Source organism: Amphimedon queenslandica, unplaced genomic scaffold (assembly GCF_000090795.2).
Source record: "Amphimedon queenslandica unplaced genomic scaffold, v1.1 AMPQUscaffold_13498, whole genome shotgun sequence".
Classification (NCBI taxonomy): Eukaryota; Metazoa; Porifera; class Demospongiae; order Haplosclerida; family Niphatidae; genus Amphimedon; species Amphimedon queenslandica.
In genome coordinates, this window is record NW_003546266.1 from 352,546 (window position 1) to 367,745 (window position 15,200).

At 35.0% G+C, this 15,200-nt stretch overlaps 1 protein-coding gene across 1 annotated transcript; it reads left to right on the forward strand.

Annotated features, from left to right (window-relative positions):
• Window positions 1-3,592: 3,592 nt before the first annotated feature.
• LOC109580298 (uncharacterized protein K02A2.6-like) lies at window positions 3,593-13,812 on the forward strand. The gene is made up of 2 exons (XM_019993346.1): window positions 3,593-3,767; window positions 13,472-13,812. The coding sequence occupies exons 1-2, from the start codon at window positions 3,593-3,595 to the stop codon at window positions 13,810-13,812; spliced, it is 516 nt and encodes a 171-aa protein (XP_019848905.1).
• The last annotated feature ends 1,388 nt before the right edge of the window (window positions 13,813-15,200 follow it).

Consider the following 15,200-nt stretch of genomic DNA (forward strand, 5'->3'; position numbering starts at 1 on the left):
ATACTATTTTATAAGATTTTTAAAAAAAGAAGCAAATAGTAAAAACTTAGAACCTAAAACGCTTTAAATCCACCCTCAAACTTAGTCTGATAGGTCCTTTTAGGTAAAACTTCTATGTAACTGAGAAAAGGAACCAATGAAAGACATGACAGTTAATTTTAAACACCACGTAAATGATATAAACGAAGTCTGACCCACTCCTGACAAATTTTACTGAGAAAGTGGAAAAAAGTAACATATTCTACGAAATTAGTACGAGAAACATTATAAAATCAAATGTATATAAAAAGTAAAACTGACAGGTGAATTCTGGTAAAACTATACTATGAAACTGTTAAACAACAAAATAGTTGTTAGTAGTGCATAAAACATTTTAAAACCAATTTCAAATGATCAGAACTTAATTTGATGAGTCACTTCTAGTTTTTGAAATGATACTATGAAACTGAAAACTTGAACAAATAGTGATGACTAAGAACATAATTAGAATTAACCTCAAATAATAAAAAGTCAGTCTTGTCAGTCAATTTTATTTTTATACTGTACTATAACAATGACAAGAAAAAATACTGGAAAATGTGTAGTACATGCAACATCATTTCTTTAAACAAAACAAAAGTGCTAAAAACTGTCTGATCAGTCACTTTTTGTTTATACTACACTACTAAACTGAAAAAAAAGAGACAAATAAGAAGTCAGTACAACATGAAACGTTTAAAAATCAAATCTCAAATAACAAGTCACTCATTGTATTACGAACTACTTTATAAAATTCGATAAGAGCAGAGTGAAATGTGAGTCGGACATCAAACATCATTTGAAGGACAAACCAAAATCGTAAGAACTCAGTTTGATGAGTCACTTCTGATACTTTAAAATAAACAATGAAAATGAAAAAAGAAGAAACAAATGCTGAGAAATAAAAACAATTATAAAACTAAACTAAAAAGATAAAAACTAAGTCAGATCAGTCACTCCTTGTACAAACTATATTATGAAACAAGGAACGGAGTCAAAGGTGAGTAGGACATTAAACATTTTAAAATAAAACCTGACTAATGATTAACTTATTCTACTTAGTCACTTCAAGTATACATATACACCATTCTATATTATATACATGTAAAGAAACAAATAGTTAAAAGTGTCATACAAATCATTGAACAAAGGAAACTGAAATAAAAAGAACTGTCTGTTGAGTCCCTTCTGGTATTTAAACTATACCATGAATCTAAATAAGCTACACTACAAAAGTTAGAAAAGACAAAACAAATAGTAGTACATGAATCATCACTTAGAACCAATTTTCATAATGAGAACTTAACTTCATCAGTCACTTCCATCACATTAAAAGATGCAATGAGACTAAAAAGGAAGAAACGAATGCCAAGAAATGAGTAGTTCATAAAAAAATAGTTGTAAAACGAAACAAAAAGGATACCATATGAGTCTTATCTGTAACTTTGTGTCAACTATTTGAAAGAGAAAAAAAGGATCAGTGAGAAGTCAGTATGATGAGAAACATGATTTCAAAAACGAACCTCAAATAAATACTGAATCTGAACCGTCACTCCTGGTATTTTCAACTGCATCTTAAAACTGAGAAAAAAATTGTCAAGAGTGAGTACGACATGAAACATCATTTAAAATCAAACTCAAACAATAGGAACTCAGTCTTATAAGTCACTCTAGGTTTAAACTATACTATGAAAGTAAGAGAAAAGAAACATATTGCCAAGTGGGTAGTACATTGAAGATCGTTTTAAAACCCATTTCAAGTGATTAGAACTGAGTCTCATCAGTCACTTCAGGTATTTTAGACTATACTATAAAAATGAAGAAACAGTGACATGTCAGTACAACCAAGAGTAGATAATTTTTTTAGGGAGTGTCTAACTGCCCTATACTGCATGAAATTTGTGCGCGTACAGTTTTAGGTCATTCCCGTGTTCTTTACTTCTATTAACTCATTTACATCAGGTTACAGGTTTATTAAAGAAGAACTAGTCACGTGACCACATAAAATGGCGGCTTCAAGTAATGACTTGGTCCCTGACAACTTCTCTGACCTTATGCTGGACAATCTTTATAATGAAAGCACCAATATAACTACTTAAACAAGATGGTGCGATATAAAAGGCGGTGCCCTGGGCTTGGTGGCTTCCGTTTTTTTCACGTGTAAAAATGTCTGCTCTAGACTATGTTGCTTCTTCAAGGAAAAACGCAGGCAGAGAGTGGTTTTGGTACCAAATTGAGTTACATTTTACTCTCAAAGAAGACAAGGACCAGTTCTAGTTAGGCTAGATTGAGTTAAGGGGTCTTTAGGCACTAATAGAGGGCGCTGGAAATGCTGTCTCACTTGCTGATTTAGTCGGGAAAATGGGTCAATTAGAGGCTCTATCACATGATACTATAGTTGTTATCAATACTTCAGGTAGTTATGTGTTTGAAATTAGTGTTAATTAGTGTTAAAATAAGGTATTGGTGAAGGGGGACAAAGAGCAGCCATTCTGTGCATAAATATAGGATCGGCTATTGGGGCGCAAATGTTTGTGATAGTGTCGCATTTTATTATAATAATTATCAAAATTATATTTATTTATATTATTATTATTATTATTATTATTATTATAGTATAAGTCATGTGATTTGTGCTGAATTTCAGTTCAATGATAGTTGAGTCCTGTAATCGTAACTCAAGTTCATTATGTAGTAGATACAGAAGTAAGTATAATGTGAATGTAAAGTAATTATACATTAATTGGCATTAATATTTTTTAGGCTCGTACTAGCATATACTTGTGCTGGTATATTACCATCACAGTACTGCCATATTTTGATCGGTATTACTTGGTACAGTTGGGAAGATGTACACAATTACAGGAAGCTTCTCACCATCCCCATATCCATTCAACTCTGTCATTGTATATGCTTAATAATTTAGAAGAATATAATTTTTCTACCTGTGCTTGTGGGTTAACTCTCTCGCCTTTACTAATTTTAATGTTTTTATAATGCGTTTTGCTAGTGATTTAGCCATAATAAGAACAGTGCCAATGCGGGACCCATTTTGTTATTTTCAAATGTGGCTGCCATATTGTGCTCAGGGCACCTCCTTTTATACTGTGACAGGTGGAAGCAATTCTATGACATTGCGTGGATAGTTTTATAGTGCACCTTCTTCTTTAAGTCTGTCATAGGCATGTTTATCATGGAGGGAGATGCTTAATACAATCTCACAGATACATGTTTGATTATCCTCCAGCTGGGCTTCCAGAGTAAGAATTATTAAAAAGGTTCTTTTGTAGTGCAAGTATTGTTAAGAGAAGTAGAAACTGGTATTTTCACATTAAGTAATACTAAAGATGAGTTAAACATTCTTTGCAAAAAATATGATGCAATTTCCACGATATATAAATTTAGCCCTGGAATCCATCCTTGTGGAGTATCAAGAGAAGATGTCATACGTTTTGATCTAAAAAATGTTAGAAATACATTTGAACCCTTCTTAAAAGTATATTCAGTACATTATCAACTATGGTGGAGACTGGGTGAGACAGCATCCATGAGCCGGAGGAGGGAACAAGCCGTAATGTGTCATCCATGTGGGCGCCTGAGCTGTGACGTTTCACGTCAAATGAAGCGTAAAGCAGAGATGAGTCCTTTAAAGAAAGCAAAACGGCAAGAATCTTGTTCTAGAGCTCGATTGACGTACATGTCTCCTGAAAGTCAGGAGCAACGCAAAAACAATCAACAAAACGATAGAAGTATGACGAGGAGAAAGTTAAAGAAATACATGTTCAGTTAGATGAAGAGCAAAACAGTGAAATGGAATCTATTACTTCATTAATTGATCGTGACTATCAAAGAGAATTGGAAAAAATATATAATGAAGCTAAGGTTTAAGTATGGTTTTGTAAAGTATAGAATTGCTATTAGATGAGAAGCATGCTGTTGGACACAAGTTGAAGCCATTTGGCAGGCCGACAATCAAAATGACTGAAGCATCATCAATTGATTAATTGTAAGTTAATTTTCATTTACAAATTGCATTACAATAGCCTTGCAAATAATGTCATTTGCTTTTGCTATCATTATAAATAAAGGAACTGGAAGAAAAGGCAACAAGTGGAGTAATTTGACTATTAGAATGGGTAAATAAAATGGAGATGTGTTACTCAATATATTATCTACATTTTAGCTCTTGCTGCATATGTTTGAAGTCCTGCTGCATTTGACACATTAAAATCATTTAATCTTCTTCAGCTACCATTTCGATTTACCTTACAGGCCTATACTGGTGCTTTGCTACAGGAGTCTGGTGCTTCTAATATTTTGCATTTATGATCAAGTCGCTCAGTTTGTTTTGTATTGTGAGCAGAGAAAAAAGAAATATCTGGCAAGAAAGAGTGGACAAAAGATTGAGTACTTATTTTTGATGAAGTAATGTTTATAAGTCGCCTTATGTGGAACTCCCTTAGCCAGACCTTGATTGGATTATCTATGACTAACTCTAAAATGTCGTTATTAGATTTGTATCAAAAGCTCAATGCTGATCCTGTCACCCAAACTAAATATATACTACAATTTCTTTGGCGAGTCTTGACATCTGATAATGATATCATTGGACCGTGTTTTACTAGTTCTAAAACTATGGATAGCAAATTCATTATAGCTTGCATTTTGGACACCATTAAATTGTTTTATTGAAAAGGCTTGTTACTTCATTATTGCTATGTGATGGTGCTGCACCTAATCTTGAAACTCATGGACAGTTTAGTGTTTATCCGATCCTTAAAGGTAATTTTATGCTATATGTATGCTCTTATCTGTTTCATTCTGATTTTTGAAGAAAAAGATCCATTACCTGGTCACACCATTTATGAACACATTTGAACCACCTAACCCTATTTATTGGATGATTTGTCCAACACATCAAGAAAGTATCAATAAGTAACATGGCAATTAATGAACTTTTGTAGCTAAAGAATATGATCAATGCTCTCTTCTCTTTAAAAGAAGGTTATACAAAATCATTTAGTAATGGAAGAATACTTTTTGGTTGCAAAGCAATTACACTGATGAGAGGAAGTGTGATAGAGTCAGAAGTGGTTTAACAAGAATGGTACCCAAACTGAAGGAGACACGTTATTCGAGATTCATGGACAAAATTAAATCATACACCAGCCAAAATTATGAAGGATAACAATATTAAAATATGTAAATTTTGATTTTTCAAAAAAGCTGCTTTTATAGCAAGAGAAAGTTTAATCTGACCTATTTAAGTATGTTGACGAAAATCCAAAAGAAGCAAAAAGGGATGAAAGTATAAAAACGCTGGAATAGTTAGAGGCCAGTAGTAAAATGTTTTAGAATAGTTTCCTGAGTCATAATTATGTATTTAATATGGAATCAGAAGTAATAAAGTCAATTAATGATGGATTTTGTTTCATTACTGAAAGTAAGTGCTCAATGGTGTTTCATATAATAACTGGACAAAGACTACAATTATGGAAATGTTACAGAAAGAAAGTTTCTGGAATGGCAAAGTAATAAACGAAACCAATATTGTAATACCAAATTTAGCATTTGACTAATTGCAAAATGATGTGTACGGATTCCAGTCATTTTGAGACTGGTCCTAAAGAAGTATCCAGGATATTTGTTTCACCACATTGCATATCAGCTTCTGCTGTGGAGACTCTTATCAGTCAGTTTAAATATAGCTTGGGGGAAAAGTAGATGCAGCTAAATATCCTGTTGCACAAGCTGCTGGATTAATAAAGCAGGTTGTAGCAAATCATCACAGTGGCCAAGATTATAGAAATAATGTGACATCAGTACCACCTTTACCTTTTACCAAGACACTTAAAACTTATAATAAAAAGAAACGGGCATTAAATATAGCATTTAATAGTGCTGCTTTTAAAATTATATGTATAATAGTGACAATTCTGTACATTATATTAAGTTTTTGCGCATGTAGCCAAATTTGTGTGCTGAGCCAGAACTTTTCTCTTAGATTTTGGTCTGAGGTAGTACTAGCTGATCCTTTCTGAGAAGCCTTGTTCTGTTTCATAGCTGATAGGAACTCCTGACGCCTTGTATTGCATAGCTTCTGTACCACAATATCAAAACATTGCTTGATGCTTCTGTGGCTGACTCATTATAGTTGAGGCTATATTGTTTAACATTTGTAGAAACTGCTCATATAGGTGCATCTTTCTCGTTACTTATATATGTGCCACCTTAACAAGAAAAAGTAATATTACATAAAATGCAATTGATCTATTATACAATTTTATTACGAATTTTAAAAGTGCTTATGCTAGCTGATTGTGTTATTCCTGAAATCCTTTGTCATTCACAACTACCTTAATAGACTCATCAATTGATTGGAACAGTGTGATGAAAACTGGATCTGAACAAACATATAACCACGATCTCGATATTGTAGATATTTTGGCTGCCTAATTTCACCTTGGTATTAATGAGCTGCAATATCTGAATTTCCTGAAAAATTATCTTGTATTTTTTCTTAATGCATATTTTTATTTCCTGATAGCGACTATGTAGCATACTGGAAAGTGTGGCTGCGCCAAAACGGTCATACACATCATCTGAAAGTGATGTTTTAGGTAGAGTAGCTCCAGTACTTAGTGCATTGACCAATCTTTCTCAATTTTGTTGTATGCATCACAAAATCTTTTGCACTCTTGACAAATCAACTTCATTTGTTCAGATGGCTCAGAAATGACAATCAATGGCTGAACTCAAAGGTAGCAAAAATATACTACAATACCTGTGCCACTCAAGTTAAAAACATATATTTCTCTTTATCCTTGTCAATGTTATGGTATAGCTTATTAAATGTTGCATGATGAATCCCTGAAACAGCTAAGTATCTTCTACTAGAGACTTGACTATGGACTCATCAAGAGATAGCTGGTTTATCAACATACTTTCCGGACCTTGCTTTACCTCCATAAGGGGAAGCTTTATTATCTCGTACATTATAGCTTTCCTTTCCTTCGTGTTTAACATTTTCCTTCCATTTGACTCTTCAATCTTCTTTTTCTCTGTGGCTTTTCAGCTGAAGAGCTGCAGTCTTGTATACCATCATTGTCTGGACTGTAAACAGTTTCTTCTTCCTCTTTCACAAAAAGCTCATTCATTTTGCATGTGGTGTAGGGCGGGGTTTTCATTATTAATAACACACCCACAAATGCTATCTTCAATCTAGTTCTGGATCCATAATGTTAGAATTGCTAGCGCAATTTTGCTTCAAGAAGCATTTGTTACATAGGTGAGAGTAAACTTTACACGCACATATTTCATGCAGTATAGTGCAGTTAGACACTCTTCCTGAAATATTTTCTACTCATGGTACAACACGAAACAATTGAAGAAAATAACATTAAATTACAAGAACTCAAACAGATCAGTCCCTTCTGATATTTTAAACTACACCATGAAAAGAGGAAAGAAATGGTACGAAATGAAAAATTTTAAAAACTAACTGAAATGATAAGAACTAGGTGTCAAAAGTCACTCCAGGTATAAACTATGAGAAGAAAAAACAAATAGTGAGATCTCAAATTAAGATAACACATATCAGAATCAACGTCAAATTAAAGGAACTGTCTGATCAGTCACTTGTATTTTAAACTATACTATAAAATGAAGAAAAGAAACAAATAGTAAGAATGTTGACAAACAAAATGTTGTTATCAGTCCCTTCTGATATTTTAAACTACACCATGAAAAGAGGAAAGAAATGGTACGAAATGAAAAATTTTAAAAACTAACTGAAATGATAAGAACTAGGTGTCAAAAGTCACTCCAGGTATAAACTATGAGAAGAAAAAACAAATAGTGAGATCTCAAATTAAGATAACACATATCAGAATCAACGTCAAATTAAAGGAACTGTCTGATCAGTCACTTGTATTTTAAACTATACTATAAAATGAAGAAAAGAAACAAATAGTAAGAATGTTGACAAACAAAATGTTGTTTTAGGTTCCGACCTAAAATGATATGAACTCAGGGTGATTAATTAGTCACTTCTGTAATTTTAAAATATACTATTTAACTGAGGAGAGAAGAAATAATTACTGAGAAATAAGTTGTTCTTGACAAATCATCTTTCCAAGAAACTTTTATGATAATAACTGTCTTATCAGACACAACTGGCATTGACTATGCTGTGAAACTAAGAGAAGAAAACACAAATAGTGGGAAGTCAGTGAAACATGAAACATTATTTATAATGAAACAAAAAGATAAAAACTCAACTGATCCTTTACATCTGGTATTAAAATTGCTGTTATAAAACTAAGGGGAAAGAAATAGTGAGAAATAAATATTACAAAAAACACTATCACCAATTTAAAATGAATGTCACTCAGTGTAATGAGTCACTTCTGGTGTTGTAAACTACTATACTGTGAAATTAAGGAAAGAAGAAATAAATTATCAGAATTTAGAACAACAAAAAATTATTTGAATGCAATAAGCACTTAATCTGATGAGTCATTCCTTGTAAGTATAAGCTATAAAACCGAAAAAAGAAGAAACAAATAGTCAATAGTGAGTAGGACATAAAACATAGTTTAAAAGCAAAACTTAAATATTTAGAAAAACTAAGTCTGACCAGTCACTCCTGTTATACTGTTAAATAGAAATAGCACATGAACCATCACTTAAAAACCAATTTCAAATAAAAAGAACTTAATTTTATGTATTACTTCTGTATTCTAAACGATACTATGAAACTCATAAAGAAAGAGACAAATAGTGAGAAATGAGTAGTTTATAATTCTAAAACCAAACAAAAGTGTAAAAGATGTAGAATCAGTCTCTCATTGGCTAAACTATACCATCAAACTGAGAAAAGAAGAAAAAAGTAGTGGTAAGACATGAAACATCATTAGGAACACCAACCTCAAATAACAAATAATTCAATCTGATCAGTCACTCCAAGAAATTTACACTATAATGTAAAATAGGTATAAGAAAGAAATAGTCAAAAGTGATTAGGACATAGTGGTGTCATTACACTATTGCAGCAATTCACTGCTTGCCATTCTCTTTAAACTTTTGAAATGTGGGTATGTTTAAAAACATTCTGATGCAAATTTTATTTTTTGCATGAAGAAAAGTAGAAAAAATTCATTGGAACAAGCGAAGGCATTATTTAAGCAATTTTGCAGCCTATGATGTAAGAGCTATGTTGTCTTAGTTGGCTACTTGCATGTGACTAAGCCTGAGTTCCATCCATATTAAACAGCACTTGCTCTATAGTCTTGTGTCTTATCTCTCTGAATTTTTATAAGTTGAGAAAGCAGTTTCTTTGCTTAGCCTATTTGAGGAGAAAAAGCACTCGGTAAGTTTTGACTGTATTGCTACCGTGCAAATATTGATTACTTTTATTCACAGACTTGAAATTTTCTACATTATGTGTATCAAAGCAATGGGGTTATTATTCTGGAACATGCATGGTGTGACTCTTGTTTTCATGTCAGTTATTTTTGTCGTAGTTTCAATAACATCTAACTCATGTGAAGTAACAGTATTAATTTATGGTTAGCCAAAATAATGTATCACATTGTGGTTTTAAATTGGCATTACTCAGACTTTAATCTATTACTGTTAGTGCACTGATCACAATTAATTAGATTTTGCAGCATGAAATCGGAGCATATTCTTTCTGCGACTGTTTCTTTGTGATTCTATTCGCCATTACGTCTTCGGTGGTAAACTAGTGACATGTTAGCTCATAAATCATAATACAGTTCATGCTGCATATAATATATAGACGATCCAATAACAACTATATACAGTGCAGTTTGATTTGATGGTGGTCGTTAGAAGAATGATGCACATGATTCTCAATATATTAAATTTTAGTATGGTGGCATCAATTTCACTCTGTAACTGTATAATTTGTGCAATGAATACGATCCAGTTTATTAGTCACATTAGTAGAAATAAGACTAGGCCAGAAAGGCTTGAGTTTAAGTGCTTCACCTAAAGCCTGTGATTCTGTGAATGGTGATGTGTCAAAAGGCTGCAGAAGAATATAACATACCTTTCTAAATATCAGTGAAAAGTTGAGTTTGGTGCTAAAAGTGGGGCAAAATCATTTTTAACAGAAACAAACAGGAGAAGCTTGTTTTCTTTCTCAATGGAATGCAACTGTTTATTCACGGACGATAGACAATTTATGAATTGGTTTAAGCTATTGTCACCAACAGGTCGTAATGTAACAGTGTCCTTAAGTATGTCACAATCTCTTAAACCTCATCCAGAAACAGTATTTTAAACACCCAAATCCCTAAGTCACGTCCCACTTCCCTATTGCTGTGCTGAAACGTTATTTTGCTCTCCTTGAAACAATTGTAACAGAAGCAGAACTCCCAAATTGCCCTTGTCAAATTTTTAATGCATAACTCTTGGTGTTGCTAAGCCCCAAAGCCCCAAAGTAATAGCCAAAAAATATAAGCATGCAGCAGCACTTTTAAGTAGAAATAAAAGTCAAAAAACTGTTATGCTGTTGCAGTGTAGATGGATACTCTATACCCACTTTTGTTGTACTTAACAGAAAAGTGCTAAAACATGAGTTAACAACAGAAGTACCTGGTACTTTTTATCACCTAAATGACAGTGGGTGAAAGATAAAGATAACTGAGCTTTTTTAAACTTAGTTTTTGCACCTGCAGTTAGCCCCTCACACTAACTCATGAATAGTTATTCCAGTCACGTCTCTCCAGTTTGTGTAAATACAGCTGCTAAAGAGCAAGTTCTAGTTTATTGCCCCCAATCATAGCTCACGTAGAACTTAGCTTGTAGACAAAGGGATATTAAGTCCTTTAAAAAAGGCATGGAGGGAAGTAAGTCATGACCATACTTTAAGTTATCCTGATAAGGTTGTCACTCGCTTCAATTCTCGAGTTTGTGTGGGCAAGCATGGGCACAAGCTATGACAACCCAGATTGTTGTCTGGATTTAAGGTCACAGGTTTGTATCCTGTTGATAGATCTAGTTTGGCCAAATACTCCTCCAAAGCTTGCAACTCTGTGATCATAAGTTTATTCCATTACTTACTCCTTTTCGTAACAGGACCCTTTGCATATCTGTTGTCACATTTCCAGTAACCTCTGTATCTCAATCTGACGGATCCTTATCAGATGTTTTGAGACTTCCTTCTTGCAAATGCTATCTACAAAAATGTGAGTACTTCACATTCTGAGCAATTTTCAGAAGTAAAAGTAATGTTATGAAGCAAAAGGAAGGTTACGACAATACAACTGTTTAAAGAACAGATAGCTTAACCTCAGCCATCGTCAGCTATGCTCTCTGAAGTAATCTCATGTCTCTCACAAGTAACTATAAACCCCACTTCGGTACGAATATCAAAAGCTTGAGTAATTACTAGTGAAGAATTTCATCAGAGACGAGGGGCGCATATTCTCCGACGACCACACCCACCTACATTCATGCAACTTCTTGTAAAGTTCAATTACCGAAAATAAATCTCAATGTATTTCATGGAGATATAACTCAGTAGATTCCATTTTGGGAGTCCTATTGTTCTAATATCTATGATAACACTCAGATGAAGATATTTAACAATTAATGTGTCTCAAGTTGCTAGTAGAGAAGACAGCAAAGGAAGCAATAGCTAGATTGCCTTGATCCACAACCAATTTTCAGCAAGCTATTGAGCATTAAGAAGCAGGTTTTGCAACAAGAAATGATTGCAAACTGACTGATAGATTTATTAGTAGCATTGAAAGAATTGTGTTGAGATTAGAAGTAGGGAATGATTAGAAAACTTTACGACAAGGTTAAATCACATAAAAGAAGCCTTGAAGCACTTGGGATGAAAGCTCACACCTATTGAGGGTTGATACGTCCTTAATGAATACAGAAGTTACCCCCACAGATGAAGATAATATAAGCAGAAATCTGTCATCAGCACAGACAAGGTCATGCAAGTAATTCTGGATGAAATTGAAGCAAGTGATAACGGACCTAAATGGATGCGATGAGCAGTGAGGAAAGAAAAGAGAGACCCACACCAGAGCAACACTCTATAGTGACAGTAACAACTGTTGCTGCTACTGTAAAGCACAGGGCCACAACCCAGAATTTGTCGCAGAGTAAATTCAGCAGAAAAGCGAAAATGGAGAGAGGGGAGTGTTTGAGAAAGGGGAATTTTAGTAGTAAGTGTCGTAGCAGATGGAAATGTACGAAGTGCAGAGGAGCATCATACCAAAATATTCAATAAGGCCTACAGCCCAGGAAGGATAAAAAGCCTGTGAATCCTGGAGCCACAACTTTCGCATCGGAAAGAGCTACTATTATGTACACCAGTCCCATGAAACAACCAGTGTTGCTACAAACTGCAGAAGCAATAATACAAAATCCCTTGATTAATCAGCGATGGCATGCCAAAATTTTTTCCGATCTGGGGATCCAGAGGTCACATGCAACATCACAGTTTTTGAGGGAGTTAGAGCTCAGAGTGATAGGTGAGAAACAACTCAGCATGTTAACCCTTGAATCAAAGGAGAAGTCACAAAGGTGTGGACTAGTCAAAGCGAGCATCTTGACATAGGATCAGACAGACGTAGAAGTCACTGTGTTAGTGGTCCCACTAATATGTTAAACTCAAACAAAGCCTTTCATCCAAGACTGCCTCAGAAAATACCCCCACTGACAGAGGCCTCAGTTGGCTGACCAAGGTACACAGGAACAATTTTAGCCCAACATACTTATTGGATCGGACTGCTATTGGCAACTGATGACGGGAGGGATGGTGAAGAGTAAGCAACGTGCGAACTGCAGTGCACTCAAAATATGGATGACTTTTATCTGGGCCAACAAAAATAAGTAGCAGTTCAGAACAATTCTACACTGGTCACGCATGTCCTTCAAGTGACAACAGAATCATACTAAGCATTATGATGCCATCAAACAAGACCAATACAGAAGGGTAAAGGAGCCTAAACTTATAGCTTGGAACAGATTACACTATATTTATAGAATCTATTCTAAGCTAAACTAGCCTAAAAGAAGAGTCACAGACAGATCTTGTAGAGACGCTGATACTTCTGAAGCAAGAGAAGCCAGGCTTGCAGCATCTAGAGCTCGTAGGGATGCTGAGACTCCTGAAGAGAGAGAAGACTGACCGACAGAGCTCATAGAGACTCGGGCCTGTCAAGGAAGAGCTAGGCTCAATCCAGAAGAGCTAATGAGCGACCTGCTAATAGAGATCACCGTCTGGCAGCTGACAATATTAATTCAGAATTGCTAATTCAATGTTTGACTTGCAAAACAAATTGAACTTAAATATTTTTGTTTACTGAGTTGGAGCAGGCTCCAGCAGGAAGGATATACGATTTTAATCCCTCATTACCTCATAAACATCAAAGGGAATTATTCATGATATAGTTTAATCCAGTATCAGGTCGCTGTCGAGTACTGAAGGAACTGCATGAGACACATCCGGGCATCAGTAAAATGAAACATCACTCACGTTCAAATCAGTGGTGGCCTGGATTAGATGCAGATATTACTGATATTGTTCAAAAGTGTGAGACTTGTGAAGTAAATCGTCCTAATCCATTGAAAGCTCCGCTCCATCCCTGGGCATTTCCAGCTCGCCCATGGGCTGGAGTACACATAGATCACGCTGGACCATTTTGTGGTAAATTATTCCTAATCGTTATTGACGCCAACTCTAAATGGATGGATGTCCACATTGTACCATCTACTGCATCTGAAGTCACCATAGCCAAGTAAAGGGTTTTTTTTGCCACTTTTGGTTTACCAGAGCAAGTAGTCTCAGATAACGCTTCAGGTTTCACAAGTACGGAATTTAAACAATTTGTATCAGAAAATGGTATTCGGCAAGTCCTAGTTTCACCTTATCATCAGTCTTCCAATGGATTGGCCGAACAAGCAGTAGCGATTTTAAAGAATATAGTGAAGAAATTTGAAAGTCCCTTGGAGGTGAGGATCAGTAAATTCTTCTTCAAATACAGGGTCTCTCCCCAGACAACCACTGGTATCTCCCCAGCTGATCTCATAATGGGGAGGAGATTGAGGACTCATTTGGATTTACTGCATCCAAACACAGCTAACAGGGTAGCAGATAAAGTTAAAAGGGGTGTCTCTGATAAATCTGCAAGGAAATTCTTAACTGGAGATAAATTATATGCAAAAGAATTTTCCAGAAGCAATTGGGTACCAGTAGAATTAGTTGAAGTAACTGGACCTTTATCCTATCATGTAAGGACTCGTGAAGGGCTAGTGTTAAGGAGACATGTTGATCACCTACGTAAGAGGAATCCTGATTCTACTGAGGATGAAGGAATTATGCAAGATGGGTTTTCAAGCTCTAATGTAGACAATCACTCTAATTCCACACCACTCAATCATTCTCCACCAGTTACTGGGGAACCCCCATCTCAACCACTCACCAATCAACCAGTCCGTCGTTGGACTTGAACTCAACCTCCATTTGAACGTCATTCCCCCTACCGTTACAATTAGAAGGAGGGGAGTGTGGTAACTTGATATTGTGTTTACAATGTACATGCATACACTTTAATGTACATGCAGTTAATTATGTTATTATTTTTTTAATGTAAATGTAATTATAGTTGTGGTTTTACATGTGCTCCCCCTTCTAGAACAATCCGTGGTTATACATATATATTTCTTAGTGTGTGCATGCTCTTGGTCTTTCTACTAATTACTCTCCCGTGTGTTTCTCTCTCTCCTCTCTTCACTCTCCTTTTTAGCGATAATCCAATTATGACACCTCAGCCAAGCAGCATGAATCATCCCTGAATGAATGTCTGCATACAGGTCCAAAGTTACATCAGAAGATAGGGGACATACTTTTAGCCTTTTCTAGTCATGAAGTAGCTATGTAAGGCCTATTCACACAGGCCAAAGTAATACGCATTGATGTGCATTAATCATGTTCACACTAAAGTGGTTTCAAATTGATGCGCATCAATGTGCATCACTGTCACTTCACCTCCAGAGGCGGATTAATGTGAAGTGATATGCTTCGATGAATGTAAACCAATGGCAACAAGAACACAAAGTCATACATAATTCAGCTGCTAGTGTGAACATGATCAATGTGCACTGTTGCAGCTGTATCATCAAAGGGCTTT

Coding starts and splice junctions, on each gene's coding strand:
- LOC109580298 (XM_019993346.1), top strand. CDS start 3,593: ATGTGTCATCCATGTGGGCGCCTGAGCTGTGACGTTTCACGTCAAATG. Junction 3,768..13,471: donor CAATCAACAAAACGATAGAA/GTATGACGAGGA, acceptor AGTTTAATCCAG/TATCAGGTCGCTGTCGAGTA.